The sequence below is a fragment of the Copadichromis virginalis genome, linkage group LG9 (assembly GCF_057382275.1).
Source record: "Copadichromis virginalis isolate Kocher_CV1m ecotype Utaka linkage group LG9, C_Virginalis_male_GT1.1, whole genome shotgun sequence".
Lineage (NCBI taxonomy): Eukaryota > Metazoa > Chordata > Actinopteri > Cichliformes > Cichlidae > Copadichromis > Copadichromis virginalis.
In genome coordinates, this window is record NC_140626.1 from 19,066,052 (window position 1) to 19,088,083 (window position 22,032).

General features: G+C 43.5%; 1 protein-coding gene across 2 annotated transcripts in view; it reads right to left on the reverse strand.

Moving 5' to 3' along the window:
- Positions 1-22,032, reverse strand: part of ralylb (RALY RNA binding protein like b) — a 134,615-nt gene that overhangs the window by 11,475 nt on the left and 101,108 nt on the right. For both annotated transcript variants that reach the window (XM_085468068.1, XM_085468069.1), the window contains exons 3-6: positions 21,037-21,112; positions 19,944-19,991; positions 18,091-18,269; positions 1,154-1,270 (exon numbers count right to left, since the gene is read on the reverse strand). In XM_085468068.1, the coding sequence (XP_085324194.1) occupies positions 1,154-1,270; positions 18,091-18,269; positions 19,944-19,991; positions 21,037-21,112 (420 nt within the window). The remainder of the gene's footprint in view (positions 1-1,153; positions 1,271-18,090; positions 18,270-19,943; positions 19,992-21,036; positions 21,113-22,032) is intronic.

A 22,032-nucleotide genomic window follows, 5' to 3' on the forward strand; every position in this document is an offset into this window, starting at 1 on the left:
TCTGTGAAAACACATTTTATATCTTATTTTGATTTATTTTTATGTTAAAAAATCATAATGGCTCTTCAGTGTAGTGGTTAACACTTTTCCTGAACAAATCAGAGATCCCTGGTTTGATCCTGGGAGGAGACACAGATCAGGATTAAGTCGGGAAGCACATCCAGTGCAAAGAGTTTGCCAGATCCAACATGCAGAGCTGTCCGCTGTGAGTAAGCGGCCCTTTATGAATAAGGGATCAATCCGAAGTAGCTTTATTTATGTACGCTGCTTTATACTGAATAGTCAAAATGTCTGTGCAGCCTAGTTTAAAACGTTTTACACAAATGTTTTAAGACCACAGCCCCAATATTCTCCTCATGTCACAGTTTATTATGCTTTATGACTTTTAATCTTGATGTTAACTGCAGAACTTTATTCCTGGAGAGCACAGAGAAATCAACATCCGTGTGTTGTCTCTGACTGCAGCCAGTTTTTTGTCACCTTAAGAAAAAGAACTTGGCGAGCCGTGACTTCTTGATATCCTTTTTAAGACTGGCTACCTGTTGCTTTTTGAATTCATTATAAAATCTTTTAAAACCTTAATTGAGGCAGTCTGAACTTCTATTCAAAAACAGAACAAGTGAGACAGACAAAAGATGATCTGTAATAAAAAATTAAGGCTATTTTATAGCAAAAAAGATGGGTACATTTTGTAGTAAATTGCCTCCGGTTTTTCATTTATCCGCATTAATTTTTCATTCTCACTGCTAACAAGCTCCACAGCAGTTTGCCTAGAACACAGCCGGGAGCCGGGTTGATTTACTCGGTCTTCAAGTGCCGTGGAAGTATAAGAGAGAAGTTGAAAACAAGCCACACATGGTGACAAATGTGCAACATGCACTTTATGGCATGTAATTTAAATGACCTTCACACTGGGCTGCACTCTGAGGCTGTCCTGTAGTGAAGGGCACTGGTGAAGACCTCTCATATAAACTGAGTCAGCATGGTGTTGACACCTGTCTGCGGTTATGACAGAGAGCTCCGCTGCTCTTATCTCCCACAATGTCACTAAGACTTATGACCAGTCTATGCTCTTAATTTCCCTCCCTTAGTGGGTGGTGTCCCTTTTCCCTTTTGTTCCCGTCTAGCTCAGATTCTGCCGTCTGCTTCTCACCGGTTTCAGCTCTCTGCTGCTTCTCAATCTTCTCCAGGCGTCCCAGCAAAGAGTCAATCTTCATCTTGATCTGAGTGAGCTCTCGTTTAATGGTCTGAAGTTGGTCCGTTTTCACTACTGAGGCACAGAAATACAAAAATGATTTAATTTGCATACTCATTGTAATGATACACAGATTGCCTGCCTCCATCATATTAATACTCTTAGTCTCGAGTTTTGGATGTCATAACATCATCTGACTCACACTTTCCTCAGGGAAGAACATCTCAATCTGGCCAACTGAAAGCTACCCTGCTAAGACTATGGACCTGCTGCTTTCAATTTGAAGATTAGTGCACGGCTTACGCCCACCATGCTGTGCAGCGCTGCTCGAGTTTTACTCAGCAGTGCCAATATCTGAACAAACTGTGTGTGATTGCTCAGTAGATATTAGATCATGTTATTGAGCATGGAGATGGCGTGCACCTTAGGGCTGTACCTGCTTCTCTGAGTGCATATTGTACATTTGGTTAGTGATATTGAAAATTCATCATTTCCTGCTGTTTGAAATGGCTTAAGTGTTCACAGCATGAAGCAGCCAAATGGGCTGTATTTGTATCTATGCTGTTAGCATAGACTGTAAATGAAAGATGGACACTACCAGTACCAACCAGGCTGTTTTGCAGCCATGACAACTAGAAGTCTTGTCACAAAGAAATAGATCCATCCGTCCATCCATCCATCCATCCATCCATCCATCCATCCATCCATCCATCCAATTAGCATGTCTTTTAACTGTGGTAGTCACGGTATTTGGTCTTTGACCCAGTGTTTTATGTTCTGGGCTTGTGATTCCTGTTTGTTTATTATTATTTTGATCATGAATAGTGGGTTATGTTTCCTGGTTTAGTTTTCTTGTGCTTATGTGTTTCTGATTATGTTGTTTATCCCTGGTGATTAAGGTTTATTTTAAGTTGATGAGTTTCCTTCAGCTTTTCCTTCTCTATCTTGTCCTCAGTTTTTTGTCTGTACCCCCCTGTGTCGCTCCCCCTCTCTCCACGTCTCACTCCCTCTGTGTCCCTCTTTCTCTTTGTGTCTCTCTGTTTCTCTTAGTCATGTCTCTGTGTTTTATCTCCCTCACCTGTTCCCATGTTCCTCTCTGTGTTTTATCCACATCTCCCCAATCCCCAAATCCGGTTCTTGTTGCAATACTTGCAAAGTAGATATTTCATTTAAGGGAGGAAACACTACGAATATGCAAAAGCATTTGCTCACAAAACACGCGATGACCTTAAATGAATGTCGTGTTTTTAATTCCGCTCCGGACTCGTGAATCTCAACCCAGCAGCAGCGGTAACGTTTGCACGTCCTCTCCCGTTAATGCGGCAGGTAAATAATCAACTAACAGTGCATATTATGTTATTATGTACGATCTGCCTTATTACAAAACCTGCCATTACTGTGCATTTAGGTGACCGTGATGAGAGAGACAGACAGAGTCTGGCTGGCTCAGATGCTGGCAGTTCTCGCTGCAGTCTACCGGTAGCGTCTCCTTTCAGGCCAGGATAGACGAATGTCACGAGCAGTGACTAAGTTTGTGGTAAAAGGCTTGAACCCATTTGCCACAGCAGATGCCCCCGATTTTCAGTAAGTGAATGTGTTTAATTGTAGGCAGGGACATTACTGGATATTCTTGTGTAATTGTTACAGAATAATTTATGTTATACTTTGTTATTGCTACAGAAGAATATTTATTTTATTGTTTTACATTTACAATTTTTTTTCCTGTGGACCCTGTGACACCCCATTGAAGAAGCTGTGGATCTCTTAAGATCTCACTGTTGGGTTTGTAAGGCCATGTTACTCCTATATTTCTATCTTGTTCAAAGAGAAGATATAAAACAAAGTTCTAAGCTAATCGAACTTAGTGTTCTCCTTTTTAAAAAAAAAAAAAGAATCGATAAGAGAATCGATAAAGAATCTAATCTTTAAACAGAATCGAAAATGGAATCGGAATCGTGAAAATCTTATCAATAGCCATCCCTAGACATATTGATACCATAAACTCTTAAGGAAAATAATTACTGAGGATCAAGCGAAGTAATTTTCTCACACAAGGATTGGACCCCTCATGGCAATCAAAGACACATTTCCATTCTTGTACTTGAGGAGCTTTGGTGTTGATGAGCTGGCTAGTGCTTTTGGCCACTGCTAACGTTTTTGCTGTCACTGTGATTGGTTTGTGTTTGTTAGTCTGATGATGGCCTCCTTCACTTTGACTGACAACCCTTTGTACCTCATATTGAGAGCTCCAGTGAACAGCTACCAAAAGCAAATTCAACACTTTGAATAAACTCTAGGTTGTTTATCAGCCTATTTTTATTGCTGAACGACAAGGGAACAGACCTCACCTGGCAATAAAACCGTTTGTCAGTCTACTGTCAAATTACTTTTGAGCCTGAGAAAAAAGGTAATGTAATACTTTTATTAAACCCTTTGAATTGAAGCTAAAAGTTTGCATTTCTTGACTCTTTGAGTTTCAATCCACTCTGGTGGTGTAACAGACGTGAAATCACAAAAATCAAGTAATTGCCCAAACATTTAAGGAGCTGACTGCATGTCTATAACAGATAGACTAATTGCTTTTCAAAGAGTGAGAAAAATTCGGAGACAAAAAAGGAGCCATCAACGACCCCGATGAAGGCCACGAGCTGAGACGCATCGCACTGTTTCTACAACAACTCTTAGACATCCATTAGCAGCTAAGCGTGTCAAGAATATTAAACACATTTAATTAAATTCTCTGTCTCTCTTTCCAGGAAAGTACTGAAAATCGACAGTTCTTATAAATTCAACAAATCTAACTCAACCCAATCAACTGAGACTTTGTACCTCATTCACATTAAGCATTAACAGCTTCCAACAGAGGAATAGAGAATAGATGAAAAGAAAAAGATTTTACCTTCCCAGTAAAAATGTAGCTTAGAGTTGTGTAAATGATCCCAAAGTTGGAACACTAGAATAATTGCATTGTCACGGTTGGACGGCCCTTTCCGGACGACCCTGCTTGTGTTTATGTTTTCTGTATATGTGTTTGCTTCTCCCTCCCTGGCCCTCGGGGTTGTTTACGGAAGTGCGCGCCGTGGGAGAGGCGTGTCCTGGCGACTGTCGTCATTGGGAGTCCCTCTTCGCTGTTGCCGGCCCACCTGCAGCTGATTACCTGACCAGTGGTTGGTAATCATTCCTCCAGGCTAGAAAGGGGTATTTAACCTGGACTCACGGCGACAGTCGACGTGGGATTATTACTCCGAACTGGTATAGTCTGTGCGAGCAGTGTGAGTGTGTTATTCGGCTAGCGTGTGGCTAACGCTGGATTTTCCTTCTTCCTCCAGGAGGGGCGAGCGGAGAAGCGAGTTGGGGAGCACACACACTAAGGGAGTTACTACACGGAACGCACTGGGAGCAAGGGACGAGCACGATTGGAAAATTGCACTTTTGAATGGATTGTTGGACTTGTCTGTTTCACTGTAAATAAACGCACTGTGTTTCTGTGAGCAAGAACCGCGCCTGGGTCCCTCTTTTCCCTGACAGAATAATCCCACCACCATGGACCCAGCGGATTCTGCTTCACGCCAGCTGTCTATCCAAGCGGAGGTTTTGGAGCGACACGAGGAAATGCTGAAGCACGTTTCAAAGGAACAAACCGCGCTTCTGCAAGCCATGACAGAGCTTAAAGGTATGTTGATTTCCTCACCTAATACGGCTCCAACGCAGCCCGCCCCTTCGCTGGAAGCCGCGGCAGCCTGTCCGCTTCCTCCTTCACCTCCACCGCGGCAGCGGGAGTACTCACTCCCTGCACCCGAAAAATTTGACGGCGAGTTGGGGAGGAGCCGGGGTTTTTTGACGCAATGCTCTCTTGTGTTTAGACAGCAACCTTGTGCCTTTGCCTCTGATTCTGCTAAAATCGCTTATTTGGTGCAACTTATGACTGGGCGGGCGCTTCAATGGGCTCAGGCAGTTTTAAATACCCAGCCCTCTGTGTCATATGACGTCTTTCTCAGCAAGTTTCGCTGTGTGTTTGATAAAGGCGCTAGCTCGGATGCTGCAGGTCATCGCATGTTTTCTCTGAAGCAAGGTAGGAGGAGTGTTGCTGACTTTTCCGTGGAGTTCTGGATCCTGGCGGAGGAGTCGGGCTGGGAGGAGAAAGCACTCCGTGGAGCCTTCCTCAACAGCCTTAATGAGAATATTAAGCGTGAGTTAGCAACCAAGGAACTGCCTAAAGCTTTGTCTGCTCTAATCAATATGTGTATTAACTTAGACGACCACATGCGGGAGTTCGGCAGAAGAGCCGGGGATGGTCGGCGGCCTGCTGGGGGCACGGGTACATCTAGGGACCTTCCTACTCTGATGTGGAGAAGTGAGGAGGAGCAACACGGGGATGAAGAGCAACCCATGCAGCTCGGCGGAGCCAAGCTTTCCTCCTCTAGACTGGGGCGCAAACAACGGACTGGTGAGTGCTTTCTTTGTGGAAAAAGAGGACATTTTGTTGACTCCTGCCCAGACCGAGTAAAAGAGTCGGCCCGTCAGTAATTGTGGGGATACTGGCGGGCGCCACAACAAAAGTGTTCCCTCACCTCAGCTGCCCTGCTAAATTAATGTCTCACTCCCTCACTCACTCCTGCTGCGCACTCATTGACTCTGGTTCTGAACAAAATTTCCTAGACGAGGAGTTAGCCAACATCTTAGGCCTGCCCCTACTTCCCCTTCCAGAGGTCCTGAAGGTCTCAGCCTTAAATGGCGGCCATCTAGCCTCCGTCACACATCGCACTCAGGAGGTTACACTCATTATTTCGGGAAATCACTCTGAGAAAATCAGTTTGTTGGTATTCAAAGCCCCCCACACCCCACTGGTACTGGGATTTCCTTGGCTCCAACATCACAACCCCCAAATCGACTGGGCCAAAGGGTGTGTAACTGGCTGGAGCACGCGGTGTCATGAACAATGTTTACTTGCCGCTGTCCCGGACAATCCTGGGACCGCCTCTGCGAAAAGCTCCTCACCCCCCGACCTTTCCTTGGTGCCCGCCGACTACCACGACCTCGGCCAGGTATTCAGCAAAAGTAAGGCGTTGTCTTTGCCTCCACATCGGCCTTACGACTGTGGAATCGACCTACTCCCAGGCGCTCCCCTGCCAGCAAGTCGGCTCTACAGTCTGTCTAAACCGGAACGCGAGGCCATGGAATGCTACATAACGGAGTCTCTGGTCGCAGGTATTATTCGCCCATCTACTTCGCCTTTAGCAGCAGGATTCTTCTTTGTAAAGAAGAAAGATAAGAGCCTGCGTCCCTGCATTGACTTTTGAGGGCTGAACAAGATCACTGTTAGGAATAAATATCCACTCCCCCTGCTGGCCTCGGCATTCGAACTATTACAGGGGGCAGTCCTGTTCACCAAACTGGATCTTCGGAGTGCCTATCATCTGGTTCGCATCCGCAAGGGTGACGAGTGGAAGACGGCTTTCAACATCCACCTGGGGCACTTCGAATACTTAGTGATGCCCTTCGGTCTCACTAACGCCCCTGCGGTCTTCCAGGCCCTGATTAATGATGTGCTCAGGGACTTTATTAACCATTTTGTCTTCGTGTATCTGGATGACATTCTGATTTTTTCCAGGTCGCAGACTGAGCACATCAACCATGTACGTCTGGTTCTACGGCGCCTATTGGAGAACCGCCTTTTTGTGAAAGCGGAGAAATGTGAGTTCCATGTGGAAACTGTTTCTTTTCTGGGTTTCATTGTGGAACAGGGGCGTTTGCGAGCTGACCCGGCCAAAGTCAAAGCCGTAGTGGAATGGCCTATTCCCAAGACCCGCAAGGAGGTGCAGAGGTTCCTGGGCTTCGCCAATTTCTACCGCCGCTTTATCAGGGATTTCAGCAAGGTAGCCCTTCCTCTAACCAACCTAACTTCTCCTAAGTTGTCTTTCCAGTGGTCCTCCGCAGCCCAGCAAGCGTTTGATCGGCTCAAGCACCTGTTTTCCTCGGCTCCGGTCCTCGTCCAGGCGGACCTCGGCCGGCCTTTCGTCGTCGAGGTGGACGCGTCCGATTCGGGCGTGGGGGCGGTTCTCTCCCAACGGATCGACGGCAAGTTGCATCCCTGTGCGTTCTTCTCCCGCAGGTTGTCTCAGGCCGAGAGAAATTACGACGTGGGCGACCGGGAGTTGCTCGCCATCAAGTGGGCCCTTGAGGAATGGCGACATTGGCTGGAGGGCACTGAGCAGCCTTTCGTGGTGTGGACGGACCACAAAAATCTGGCGTATCTCCAGGCAGCCAAGCGCCTCAACGCCCGACAAGCCAGGTGGGCCTTATTTTTTACTCGTTTTCACTTCTCCATTACTTACAGGCCCGGTTCTAGGAACACTAAGCCAGACGCGTTGTCGCGCCAGTTCGCACCCGTGACCGATGAGGACGAGAAGGAAAAACCCATCCTGCCCCCCACCTGCATTGTGGGTGCACTAACATGGGAGATTGAAAAGGTGGTCAGGGACGCCCAGCGACAGGAGCCCGACCCTGGCACGGGCCCGAAAGGGAGACTATATGTTCCGGCCACAGCGCGTAGTCAGGTCATTCACTGGGCACATACTGCCAAGTTTTCGTGCCACCCAGGTAAAAATCGCACTGTCTCCTTTCTACGACGTTTGTTTTGGTGGCCCTCTCTTGTTCTCGATGTCCAGAACTATGTTGCGGCATGCCCGGTGTGCGCACGGAACAAAACCACCAACTCGCCTGCTTCTGGCCTCCTGCGACTGTTACCCACTCCAAAACGCCCATGGTCGCACATCGCCCTGGACTTCGTCACCGGCTTGCCTCCCTCTGCAGGTAACACCTCCATTCTAACCATTATTGACCGTTTTTCCAAGGCTGCCCACTTCATTGCTCTGCCCAAGCTCCCTTCTGCCTTGGAGACAGCCCAGTTACTGACGCAGCATGTGTTTCGGCTCCACGGCATACCCCAGGACATCGTTTCCGACCGTGGCCCTCAGTTCACCTCGCGGGTTTGGAAGGAGTTCTGTGCAGAATTGGGAGCTCAGGTCAGTTTGTCCTCCGGGTTCCACCCCCAAACTAATGGTCAGACCGAAAGGGCCAATCAGGAGCTGGAGGCCATGTTGCGTTGCGTCGCATCATCGAACCAAGCGACCTGGAGCGAGCAGTTGGCCTGGGTGGAGTATGCCCACAACGCCAGCACGTCATCAGCGACTGGACTCTCGCCCTTCGAGGCGTCGCTGGGGTATCAACCCCCTCTCCTCTCCATCTCTGAGGGAGAGCTGGCGGTTCCCTCGGTCCAGCACCACCTTAGGCGCTGTCGTCGGGTCTGGCGGGCCACGCGCGCAGCACTCCTGAGAACGGCCGAGCGGAACAAGGCATTGGCGGATCGCCGCCGCACTCCTGCTCCGGATTATCAGGTCGGCCAGCGGGTGTGGCTCTCCAGCAAGCACATCCCTCTTTGGACTGAGTCCAAGAAATTGGCCCCTCGGTCTCTTGGCCCCTTTGCCATCCAGGAGGTCCTGAACCCGGTGACGGTCCGGCTGGCCCTTCCGCCTGCTATGAAGGTACATAACGTCTTCCATGTTTCTCAGGTTAGGCCCGTCCGGACCAGCCCTTTGTGCCCGCCCCCTGGGCCCCCGCCACCCGCCCGGATTATCGACGGCGCCCCGGCGTATTCCATTACTCGCATAATGGATGCCCGGTGCCGCGGTAGGGGCTTTCAGTTTTTGGTGGATTGGGAGGGGTACGGTCCGGAAGAACGTTCTTGGGTGCCGCGGTCTGCCATTCTCGATCATCGCATGGTGAGAGAATTCCGCCGCCGGCATCCGGACAAGTTTGCCAGGTCGCCCGGAGGCTCCCATTAGAGGGGGGGTACTGTCACGGTTGGACGGCCCTTTCCGGACGACCCTGCTTGTGTTTATGTTTTCTGTATATGTATTTGCTTCTCCCTCCCTGGCCCTCGGGGTTGTTTACGGAAGTGCGTGCCGTGGGAGAGGCGTGTCCTGGCGACTGTCGTCATTGGGAGTCCCTCTTCGCTGTTGCCGGCCCACCTGCAGCTGATTACCTGACCAGTGGTTGGTAATCATTCCTCCAGGCTAGAAAGGGGTATTTAACCTGGACTCACGGCGACAGTCGACGTGGGATTATTACTCCGAACTGGTATAGTCTGTGCGAGCAGTGTGAGTGTGTTATTCGGCTAGCGTGTGGCTAACGCTGGATTTTCCTTCTTCCTCCAGGAGGGGCGAGCGGAGAAGCGAGTTGGGGAGCACACACACTAAGGGAGTTACTACACGGAACGCACTGGGAGCAAGGGACGAGCACGATTGGAAAATTGCACTTTTGAATGGATTGTTGGACTTGTCTGTTTCACTGTAAATAAACGCACTGTGTTTCTGTGAGCAAGAACCGCGCCTGGGTCCCTCTTTTCCCTGACATGCATTCATGTATTTTATCTTACTACAGATTCATTAGTAAAACTGCAACTTATTCACAGTTGAATCCATACAAGTTTAGTTTATGCATGCGCACAACTTCACATTATTTCATAAACAGTCAGAGGCCTGTGTCATAACACGAAACGGTACTTTTGAATGATTAAGTAGGCTAAAATGAATACTTCTGCTCGTAAGGTAAACAAACAAAAAAGCCTTCAAACGATATCAGTGTGTTTCAAAGCCACTTTTGCATTTCACACACTCACAGTTGCGTGATCGTTGCTTCACTTATAGAGCCGCATGAGAAACAGGCGGCACAATTTTCCCTCCCACAGCTTCTGTTTACTGCCTTATAAATAATTGCTCTCCCCTACCTGCTTCGCCCGGGGTCTAAGTGTTCTCTCCACAATACACAGCTGACGTTGGAGTAAATGAAGTGTAACTCTATCATGTCAAAGTTTGAGTCTCAACCTTGATATGTCATATGGAAATAACAACTGCAGAATAAAAATAAATAAATAAAAACTCAACGTCATAACCAATTCAATCTGGTCCGTCTCACGGCTGCTGAAATGAGGGTGTACTCCTCAGCAGCTTGAACTGAGCAGATTAAAGAATTTAGACCAAACAGTAATAAGATAATCTCATTCCTTACCCCTCTGAAGCTGAAATGTGTCATCTTTTGAGAGGAGGGGGGGAAAAAACAGACACCAGAAGTTGAGAAGAAAACATAAAATTCTTTTTGACACCTATCAGATTCTGTCAGGGCTGGAAAGAGGACGGATGAGCGCTCTGTAAACACACCCACGAATTCCTGTAAAGCTTCAGCTGGAAAAACCAGAGACAGGAGAGGCACGCTAAATCAAAAAGTAGCTTGTCTGGTTGTCATTGTCTGCATGTGGCTCTTTAAGTTGGCTCCTGTGATGTACATTTACGCCCACATGCCATCACAACGCAAAGCCCATCCAGTCTACCAGCTACTTTGAACGATCTGAACTAATGCATAAAACATAAACACCTACACTTAGAGAAGATGTCAGTGCGTGATAATAACAAAAAATACAAAATCCTGACATTTTACCTCGTGGTAAACTAGATTCCCCCCAAAAAAGACTTTTTAATCTGTCACCAGAATTCGTGCTGAAAAACAAACACTACAACTCTCCCTCCAGTAGGATCCAATTCACACTACACAATATTTGTCATTGTGTGCTTTCTTTGAATCGACGCGGTATGATTAATGTGTCCATGAAAAAGAGTGAGAGCCCATGGTGACACATTGGAAGCATTAAATAAGTAATGTGTCAGGAAATCCCAACACCTATTCTCATCTTGTTTTGTAAAGCAACCTAAAATCTGTGAAAGAGCAGAAAATTGATCTTTCTGAATGTAAAAAAAAGGGGGAACAGTAGATACTAGAGATGGCACGATACCACTTTTTTATGTCCGATACCGATACCGATATCATAAATTTGGATATCTGCCGATACCGATATGAATCCGATATAGTGTTTTTTAATCAACAAAACTGTTTTTTAAAATATCTTGCTGCATTTTGCAAGTCTGCAAGTTCATACTCAAGTTTAAAACAACAACTACACTAAAGCTATTCTGTTATACCTGTATACAAAAAAAATATTTCATAGTTCAGCAATACTAATCAATCTAATAAACTTAGACCTACACCATCCTCCCTATTCTGGTATTTTAAAGAGTACTTAGCGTAAATATTAAGCAACCTAACTAATAGGGTTCCAACTCCCAGCAACAACAAAAATAAAAAAATAAAAAAATAGGGAACCACCCCTCACGCTCCACCTCATGATGCTTAATCAACGTAATCAACCTTAATTTGATGCAGTGTGAAAAAAAATGCACAGAAATCAATTATTTTTCAAGAAATATTAAATAGATTCAACATCTTTCTTCAACAAAATTGCAGACTGCACAGATGGTACCTTCCCAAAGGAAAATGTACTATAGCTTACTAGGATATATATATTAGACTTAATAGTCACTATATACAGTAATTGACTTCTATTCATTTTACATCAAATTAAAACTTTGGGTGTCAGATAATTATTTATTAAAAGCTAGACATTTTAAATGAGAATAAGAAAGAAAAGTATGTCTTTGTGCCCCCTTTTCCCAGTTAATGCCCTATCGGCCCCCCTGGCTAAACTTTGCTAGATCCGCCCCTGCACAGTTACCAGCCGTCAGCTACGTAGAAAAAGATCCTGGTGTAGAAAGTAATATTAAATAAATTGTAACAACAGCTTATCAAGCTTAAACGTGCTGCTGTTGTTCAGCCGCTGGTTTGCTCTTTCTGGTGCAAAGTGGACCAAAAACAAACCAGAGAGACAGACTCGCGACAGAAAAGCCGATCAGCTGATCATTTAAGCAGTTTCACGATTGAAGTAGCAGCCGGAGAGCGAGAGGCAGTCGCTCATTAAGCTTAACGCAGGAATGCTTTACAAACATTCAGAGATGGACTTACACACTTGCTTTACTTCTCTCGGGGATAACTTTGTCGGAGATGAAATGCCAGGTTGCTAGCGAAGCTCCAAATGCTATCCAGACCACCGACAGGTCCCGCATGCCACAGCTGCTCTATCACGTGATGCATACTGCTCCGACGTTCTGAGGCGAGTTACGGCGTGTTGCAAGTTTTGTGAGGTGCTTTCGTGATATTTAATGGATCGGATTACATTTTTTATTTTTCTCCGATATCCGATCCAGTAATTTAGGTCAGTATCGGACCGATACCGATACGTAATATCGGATCGGTCCATCTCTAGTAGATACGCAATCATATCTCTACAGGGCACAAACTGAGGTATCTCTATCTCCTTCTCGGCTTTACCTCCTTCCATTTGTGCAAACCAACATCGATGACTAGACACACATATACCACTCACTTCCCTATTCCAACGTTATCTGAGCTCACTCTGGGCAGCTTTCTCGTCGTCCTTTGATGATAAGAAAATGTGGAACAGTTTCTAATTTATCGCGGCCTCCAGGCCTTTTTTCCTTTTGTGCTATCAGGTGCATAAGCTGCAGAGAGAAAACATGCCCGTCCTAATCCAACATTGTATCATCAGCGCAGCATCTTTAGATAGCTGGAGTTAAAGGAAAAGGCTGGGGAAAAAAGCCATTGTTATTTAATAAGCATCAGGAAAGATTTAGGGAATGAGTAATGGGTCTAATTTTAGGACCTCATGATGAACGGCAGACGTTTTATCTTGGGGATAGTGAGACTCTCTTGAATCACTGGTCTATGAAGATTAAACTGGACAAAGAGTTTTAGGGTTGGTGATGCTGATGTCATTTACTGGGTTTTAGGACATAATCCGTTAGTTTTAATACTGGAAAACAGTGATTTTTCTGGAACACATGTACCTCTTTTTAACCACATATTTGTAAGTATTCAGTAAAACTGAAGTAAGCTCACTAGTGTAGTGTTTCACTAGAGATGAAACGTCTTCAAGTAACTTAAAGAAGTCCAGACGCTTTTCTTTGCAAGCTCCTTTGACTCACTAATGTACATTCCCACATGGACTTGGTGCTTGGTTTGTTTAATTATTTAGGATGGTATCCAGTTAAATCCTCACCCAAAGTGTTCAGTTTGAAAGTGTCACAATTTTGGCTGTGCTCGGCAGTGTAAGTTCCCACTGTCACTCTTAGACTAGCTGTTTTTTTAACCTTAGTTTTACATGCAAAATAGAACACAAAGAAGAATTAATTAAAAACCCTGATACTAGAAACTGCGGTGACATTCTGAAATGTCTTGCTCAGGCAGAACGACAGTCTGAAACCCAAAGATTTTTAGTGTGTTCTTATAAAAGGGTAGGAAAACCTGAAATTATTCCCATTGGAGGAGCTGGATTCAGTGAAAGAAAGAGTGGCTTTACAGGGCTCTAGACTAACTTTTTGACATGGGCGCACCGGTACGCCTAACTTTAAAAATTTAGGCATACCGGCACAAAAGTTAGGCGCACTCAAATTTTTCAACCGCATCGCTTAACACCGCAGTTTTACATGTGCACTTTCTTTGGGGGGGGAAGTCCATACAGACAATATTAATTTCTAAATTATTAACTAACAAACTTGTGCTTAAAGTGCTTTGTCAATATTGTAGAAAATGTTAAAAACTTAATCATCATCTTGGCCTCCTCTGACGACCTGTTTGCTGCTGTCTGCTGCTGAAAGGCCGTGGGGAGAGGGGACACTTGGGCAGTGCATTTACTGCAGCATATAATGTGTTTTCTGGATACACTGTGCTTTTTCAGCATTCAAATATTGATGGCACCGTGTCAGAGCACTGGCTATGAATTTCAGACAGATCAGGCCTTAACTTAACAAAAAAGTTATCAATAGTTCTTTTCATCTTTTCTTATTACCCACAGCTACAGTACATCCACTTCTCTCAGGCCTAGGCTGCTCACTAGGGCTGAGTATCATCACTGATTTCTATAATCCATTCAATTCCGGTTCTCAAAGTCCTGATTTGATTCAATTTAGCCTCAGACAGTCAGAAATATTATAATTCTGATCATTTATCAGTACTGATACACATGAGACTTCATCAGAATTGTGAAAATCACAGCAGATGCCTTTGTGTGAAAGTAACTGAGAATAAAACACAGGAAAACATGAAGGAGATTTTCCTGGTCTGGCTTTTTATAGCAGATAACCTTAAAAATATTCTGCAATTTTGCATAATTTTAAGAAATTTAAATTTCTTCAGTATTGAACAGCAGAAATTAGGCTTTCTTGTCCGAGGTCATTTAAGTGAAAAAAGAAAAAGCGCTGTAAACAACGCTAGACTGGTGGGTAATAAGCGAATGAATAATGCAGAAAACAGATTTGAGACGGGAAACTGTTCCTGAAGTACAGAGAGAGAGAGAGCTGTGCAGGAAGTGTGATTTTTATCGTGGTGGAAGCAAAACAGCAAAAGTCAGAGGGAATTCATGACGACATTGATCAAATGTGAAGCGCAGTTTGCTGCTTCTTTTGCTGCTGGCTCGGTGAATTTTGGTTGGAGAGAGGCAAAACCTGCAGCTCAGAATCAGCGCAAAAAGACGTAAACACAGCGCGGACCCGAAGAATCGCTAAGCTCCGACAGCGTGTCCGTGTTCAGGCCGTCGGGTGAGAAAGCCGAGAAAGACGAAGCTGATTCTGATGTGTTGGGTCCGCTCCGTGTTTAGGTCTTTGTGTGGAATCCGTTAATGAATTGATATCGCTTTATTCAAGCTTATCACCTCTCTCTTCCACCTGCACTTTCAACTGGACCACGGCCAATCAGAGAGGTCCCGCCCCTGACTATCTCTGATTGGTTTAGTCCACGATAGGGGCATAATGTGTGTCTGTTGTTGACCACACGGAGAGTTACAGAGATTTTTTTTTTGTTACCGGAACAGTTGGTCGCACCTGTGCGACCAAATATTTATTTTTAGTCGCACCACTGAAAAATTTGGTCGCATTTGCGACCAAATTGGTCGCACTCTAGAGCCCTGCTTTAGAAGAGAGGGCTGAGAGTGGAAGATGAACACAGTACAGAATCCAAAGGCTTCATTCATTCAAGTTGTCGCCAGCACAGCCAATCAAGCCTTAATCCTTCAAATGTCTGTGCCTATTAAATATTATAAATATCTTCTTAACGCAGACAACACGCGCTACATGACAACATAAGGTTTATTATAGTGATTACACGATTTCCTCCAGTGACAGCAGCTCCAGTTTCTTGGGGATTTGTTTGTGCAAAACGCATTGTGATAAAAAAATGAAACAGCAGGAATATAGTTTAAAATGTTAGATTATTTGGTTCATGTGTCTATGGGATGTTAAGAAAATCTGCAATGTGCTCTCGCAATGTAATGCAATGATAATGTGACTTGTAGTGAACAGGATTTGCTGAAGTTTTTGTATTGATTACATTGTTGCTGTACTAGCCTGCTTTGATCAGTACACTCCAAACACTTAACAACAAGGTTATTTTTGTAACATTTGGTTTTTGTATCATTGCTATTGAGTTTTTTTTTTAATCTGTGGTGCATCTGAGTTTTGTTATCTAGATTTATTGTTCAATGTTTCTTGTCTGATTACGTTCATTCTGATTGTTTGTTTCCAGTCTGTATTCCTCATCAGGGTGTGTAACCTTTAGTTAGCATCATTTGTGTTTCCTTTCTATCTCCTCAGTCAGTGTTTAATGTCTCCATGTTTATCTCCTGTCACTGTCAAGTTCCCATGTCTCAGTCCTGGTCTGAGTGTTTGTTACTTCCTGTTTTATTTTGATAGTCCTTCATCTCTTGTCTCTTGTGTTAAGTTTTGCTTCCCCTCGTCTCGTTAGTCTGATTCCATTCATCTGTGTTCCCCGGTGTTTCCCATCTCTCTAATTACCTGGTGCGTATACATTGTCGGAGTATCCTTTTGTTCTTTGTTGTGTCGTCTCTTGTGGTTGTGTCCCTCACTGAAACAAATGTTTGATTTTCCTAGTTTTGGTATTCTTGTATTTCGTACTTTGTTTTAGTTTAATAAAACCAGCTTTTAGTATACCCCGTCGAGTTTGGGTCGTACTTCTGCCAGCAACACAGCCTACTGTGAGACACCTATAAGTGATTCTTTACATCCTTTAACTGTAAAATTGAAGAGCATATACACAGAATTTAAATCCAGACACTTTAATATTCCTCTCACCTCATGCCTTATCCTCTTATGCCTCAGTCATACAGGTCTATAGACCAGGTGAGTAGTTTCTGAAGGTTGCTGACTGTCAATAGGTAAAATTGCAAGATTGTTTTGGTCACTAGCAGATTCTCATGGTTATCTGTAGTTTGAAAGGTGTTGGTTGCAAACGAAAGGCACAACTTTTACTGTGAAGTTGAACACTTTCCATTTTAAATTTCACTTTGCTAACAGGGTAATTAGCTAGTGTTTGTAGAGAAGTTGGCATCTTCTGTGCAAACTACGGGCAACAGTGGAAATCTGTCAATCACAAAAGCAATCGCAAGGTTTTCAGGGCAGCGCCGTGCCTTTTGTGGTCATTTTCACTCATCCAACAGTCCAACACTGTTTTGCTAAACCTTGTGACAGTGGTGAACATGGCTGTATACAAATAAAGGGCTTGATTTGAGCTTCCCCAGCTTCAAATCCAAAAAGTAGAAAAGTCGAAATCACGGTATTCACCACTCTCTTGATCTTTGGTATACGTGATTGAAATTTGAAGCTTACTATTTTTTTCAGTTACTATTTTAAAAGCTACCAGGCTGCTACATGTTTTTTATTATCAGGATTTACAAATTTCATTTTGATTTATTTGCACAAACTAGGATTATTATTATACATAATTTTAAACTCAATACCACTACCCAGAAAAATAATCAATGCCATTTTCAATACGAAAAATAACAAAAAAATTAAATGGATTATTTTTTTGAATAAATACTAGAAAAATACCAATAATTAAATAGTTATTAAAGTAGGAAATACAAAATATTTTAAAGCTTAACTTTTCACTTGAGATTGCGGTTTCTGTTATGGAATTAGTTAACCCAAAAGTGTGAAAAGACCTCCCTAAAACACATGTATCCTCATAATCCAGTCATCTGATGACTGTCTCCCACCCCAACCCACCCCGAGTAAAGTAGCCCAAGTGGTTCAAGCTGCCCACACTAGCCCACCATTTTGCCAGGACAGCCTAACCTTATTTTTCTGTCCAATCTATCTGGGCCACAATCAATACAAACAGTGATTTTTCATGGTCCTGGCAGGGGCAAATTAGTCTCCCAAACATACAGCACCACTGCTTAGACAGAGAAGAGAATTCATTGACTCTGTCCAAAAAGAGGATGGGAGATGCTCTTTTTTTGCTCTTCTCTGTAATACCAACTGCAGCTGGGTCCTCCTGACAGGCCTTACCAAGCTGCTCTCGCTGATAACACTGGCTAGACAGGCAACAATGAAACAAACACTGTAACCAATTACACAGGCTGCGGATAGAGACAAACGTTTAGAGAAACACAGCTGACCACAGCTCCACAGAGATGGCCCCAATCTCACTTTAATTACATTTAGGACGTTATAGTGCATCACCAGTTAATCAGAGCACCAAACGGGATCCAGATGGATGCTGGGTGACAGGAATAGCACTGTTTGCTGAATGGGTACTGCTTGGAAAGCTGGGATTATATTTGCGTTTTGCTCTACATTGCAGCGTGGCTCGCTCTGAGCTGCTAGAGTGAAATTAAATAGCTGTTTATAGAGGCACTTCGCAAGGAGCACAGCTGAATTATGCCACTGCTCTTTATTCTCTGAGCCATGGTTTTGAGATGTGCATTAAGCCGTCAGATTCAGAAGGGACAGAATACCATTAGCGTAATTAGGCTGTGCTCTGTAAAAAAAATAAAAAAATAAAAAATAAAGTAAAATCTGACAGGTCCAGTGTAAACACAAGACGAGCAATAGAGCACCTTTGTTACGTACATTTCACTCCGGCGGAGGATGATGTGGGAGGTCTGGAGGATGAAGACGAGGAAGAGGAGGATGTTTTGATGGGGAAGGAGGTCTTCCCACGGCGGGAGGAGGGAGCGAGCACCCTGGAGCGTTTCAGCGGGATCACAGCTCTGGGTGGGGGGGCCACTCTGCCGTGGTAGTCAAAAAGCCTCAAGAGAAGAAAAACCTATAATATTACACTTGACTTCTTACGCATTTTCCATAGGCCCTATAGCAGTCAGCAAATGTTCATCTAAAGGGTTATTTGATTTATTTCACCACCGCTTCTTTCCACAGCCCTCTCGCTATTTCCAGTATTGAATCAGAAGGCAGATTTGCTATGGATCACTCGACTTCCTTCTCTCAAACAGCACAGGTAAAACAAAAGACAGATGTTCCAGTTCAATTTTCCTGAGATCCCCATTTCTGTTCCACTAAAGGGTGTGTTGCATGCATGGAAATAATCCCTTCACATATATAAGAGGATGAAATTGAGAGGGTGCTTAATGTCAAATAAAAGTGCCAGCTTTGACTGTTCCTGGTGACACCAGATTGTCACAGCTCTCAATGTGAAGTTTGACATTTAGAAAATAGAAACTGTCTCTGCAGATAAGCACTCTGATCATTGGTGGATAAATGTGAGACAAAACAAGTGTTTCTTCATCAGCATGTTGATCTGTTCAGTCTGCACGACAACTCGACTATTTCAGTGTACCTGTCTGGGAACGTGAATAGAATTTAATAGGCAGGACAAGTGTCTCAAAGTCTGTTTTACTACCCATTTGCTAAGACGCAGAAGAGATGTGAATAGTAATTATTATCACAGAAAAACAGCTCTGCAAAGCTTTGAATTCTACACATTTATATGGTCATAAACAATATTCAAGTAGGCTGTGGCATTTAAGTGATGCTCAGGCCTAAAGTATGACGAGAAAGGCAGGATGGACTCATGGGTTGAACATTGTTCATGCCAGATTCTAACCCTACTATTCAAATGTTGCAGCAGAAATCAAGACATCAGACCAGGCAACAACTTTCCAATCTTCTACAACCCAGTTTTTGTGGGTGTGTTAGAACCATATCCTCAGTTTCCTGATCTTAGGAGTGGCACCCAGTGTGGTCTTCTGCTGCTGTAGTGCACCTGCATCTAGGTTCAATGTGCTGTACATTCAGAGATGCTCTTCTGCATATCTTGGTTGTAAATAGGGTTTATTTGAGTTAACGTTGCCTTCCAGTGAGCCTGAAGCTTTGTTGCTTTTTACAACAAAGCATTTTCAGAGAATTTCTGTTCACTGGATATTTTCTCTTTTTCTGGCCCTTCTCCGTAAACCCGAGGGTCGGTTGTTTGGGAAAATCCCAGGAGATCAGCATTTCTACAGGGATTACATGCACCAGCCCATCTGGCACCAACAACCACACAATTTTTTTAAGATTTATTTTTGGAAGTTTTAGCCTTTATTTGATAATACAGTATTTAGGGTGAAAGAAAAGCATAGCTTGAACCCAGGTCAGAAAGTTGCTTTAATAAGTAGTTAAACAGGTGTACCTAAAGGTGACCAATGAATGCATTTCAAACTGAAATTGTAAATACCTCTACAATGTAACAGAGCAATGCAGTTTTCGTGGTGTAGCCAACATGCACAGCTAAAGACCAACATCAAAATAGTGAGAATGTCACAGCTAATGTGACATTCTAATGTCACATTAATGTGAGAATGCAAAGCTTGACAGATGTTACAATTAAACTGAGTCTATAGAAATTATAATGTGATGTATAATGTTCTGAAATGTTACATCTGATCACATATTGGTAAAAAAAAAAAAGAAAAAAGAATGGTACCTACCTGCTGTAGAAATCATCCCTGTAGTACTCGTAATCAAATTCATAACCACTATTAGAAAGACAGAAGGGGAGGAAGGCACAGAGAAAGACAGAGAAAGAGAGAATGCGATGGATTATGATAAGAGGAGCCATTTCAAGCCTGTCAAAAATAAGCAGATAAAACACAAACTGTTCCGACTCAAACGGACATGCTCTAGTTGACGCCTACAGCCCATCACAGGTTAAGCAGTAAGCCTAAGCTACGCTGACATGCAAAGACCACAGATCGAGAAAAGATCAACAAAAAGTTTGAGAGAGCCAATACAGTCAGAGTCAAAAAGAAAAAAAGTTTTTAAGACCCTAGAGCTGAAAATCGATGTGGCACGCTCAGGATGACAACTGATTTAGAATTCAGGGAGAGCAATAAAATAAAGAGAAGCAGCGATGAAAAGGAGTTGTTTTGAAATGCTGCTATTCTCGCAGGAATTTTAATGTATTAATGATTAATGCATTACTATTTCGATTTAGAACAGTGTAGTGTTGGTTTTTGCTTCTCCGGATCCTGCTCCATAATTACCATATTACACCCGACTCATTTCTACTGCAGATATAAATTGCAAATGAGGTTCTATGATAAAACAATGCAAAGACTAATAAAATTAGTGTAATAATACTGTAAAAAAAAAGAACAAACTAACCAACAATTCACAAAAGTGTAAGGTATAAGCTTTGCCAATGAAAGCGTCCCAGTGACACTTTCCCAGAAAAAACATGCCTAAACCTCTATCACATTAGTCTGCAGTAAACAAGCGCAGCTTTGATCTGTTTGTGACCAGGAGATGTGTGCGGGGCAGAGAATCAGGGTCATGCTTAATGAAGCTTACACAACAGTTTCTCCTTCGAGATTTACAGACTTGTGCTGAAAAAACTTCAGTCGACGTTTTAAAACTCAATTAGAACGAGGGGGAAAAAAGCGAACATAATAGGGATCCTCATATTTTTAATATTACTGCACATTTACATCAGCTGGAGCAGCAGGATGTGAAAGATGATTAATATTAATGATAAGAAACTTTTCCAGAGGAGGAACATGCTGGAAGAAGGGCAAATCTTACCTGTAGACAGCTGAGAGCGGCCGTTTGGAGCCTGCTTTGGGCCTGTATGGCTTGGGCTCCCCGGCCATGTTTATGTCTGTAAAAAGACAAAGCGAAAGTCTTCAGTCATCAGTCATAAAGGGGTGTTTTTACTGTGGATTAAAATAACATACAGAACACCTATTGTAACTGTGTAATTTAAGTATTTTTATTTTAGTTTTAAGTATTTTTCTTAAAAAAAAACCAAAAAAAACTATCCATCTGTTTCTTTGTCTGGCGATGTGGGGTCCAAATTTTCTTTGCAGGAATTTTAGGTCAGAACACGCTGTGTGTGGGCTGCCTCGTCCTCTTCCTCTGCAGCAGAGGACACACAACAAAACAGCAGCAGAGACTCTCACACTGAGCTTAAATGAAACACGACCAAACAAATTAATTAACAACATCAAATAAAAATGTTTTAAAGCTCTGTTATTTGGGGTCTCGACCGATTGTACAGAACTTAACTATACACATTTCTTGCATGACATTGTGCACACACTGCAAATAGTCAATCACTACTAACCGACTCGCAATAAAACTTTGAAAGTTAAAGCAAATCCAAGGATGTTTTTGCCAACTAGTTAGCAAATATGCACATTTTTCTCCTAGTGACTGATGGTTGCTAGGTGGTGGCTGACTTCTCTCTATGGCCTGTATGAATGGTGCTTTTGCAACTGATTTCCCAGCAACTGCCATTAACCTCCAGCAACTACTCACCAACCGGTGGGGGAACAAACATTTAATTAATGGTTGACATAGTGTAATGAACCAGTGTCTAGGCCGAAATTGCCAACATGATTGTCACGCGTCCAAAATGGCAAACAAGTTAACGCCACATGGTTAGCGAGCACATGTCCTGTAAACCTCAAAAGAATCTCATGATTTCATTTTTGCTATTGTGTTCACTCTGGTCTGTTGTAACATGTCATACTTTGAAAACAATGCGAACTGAAATACAGCTGCACAAAAAATACCTAC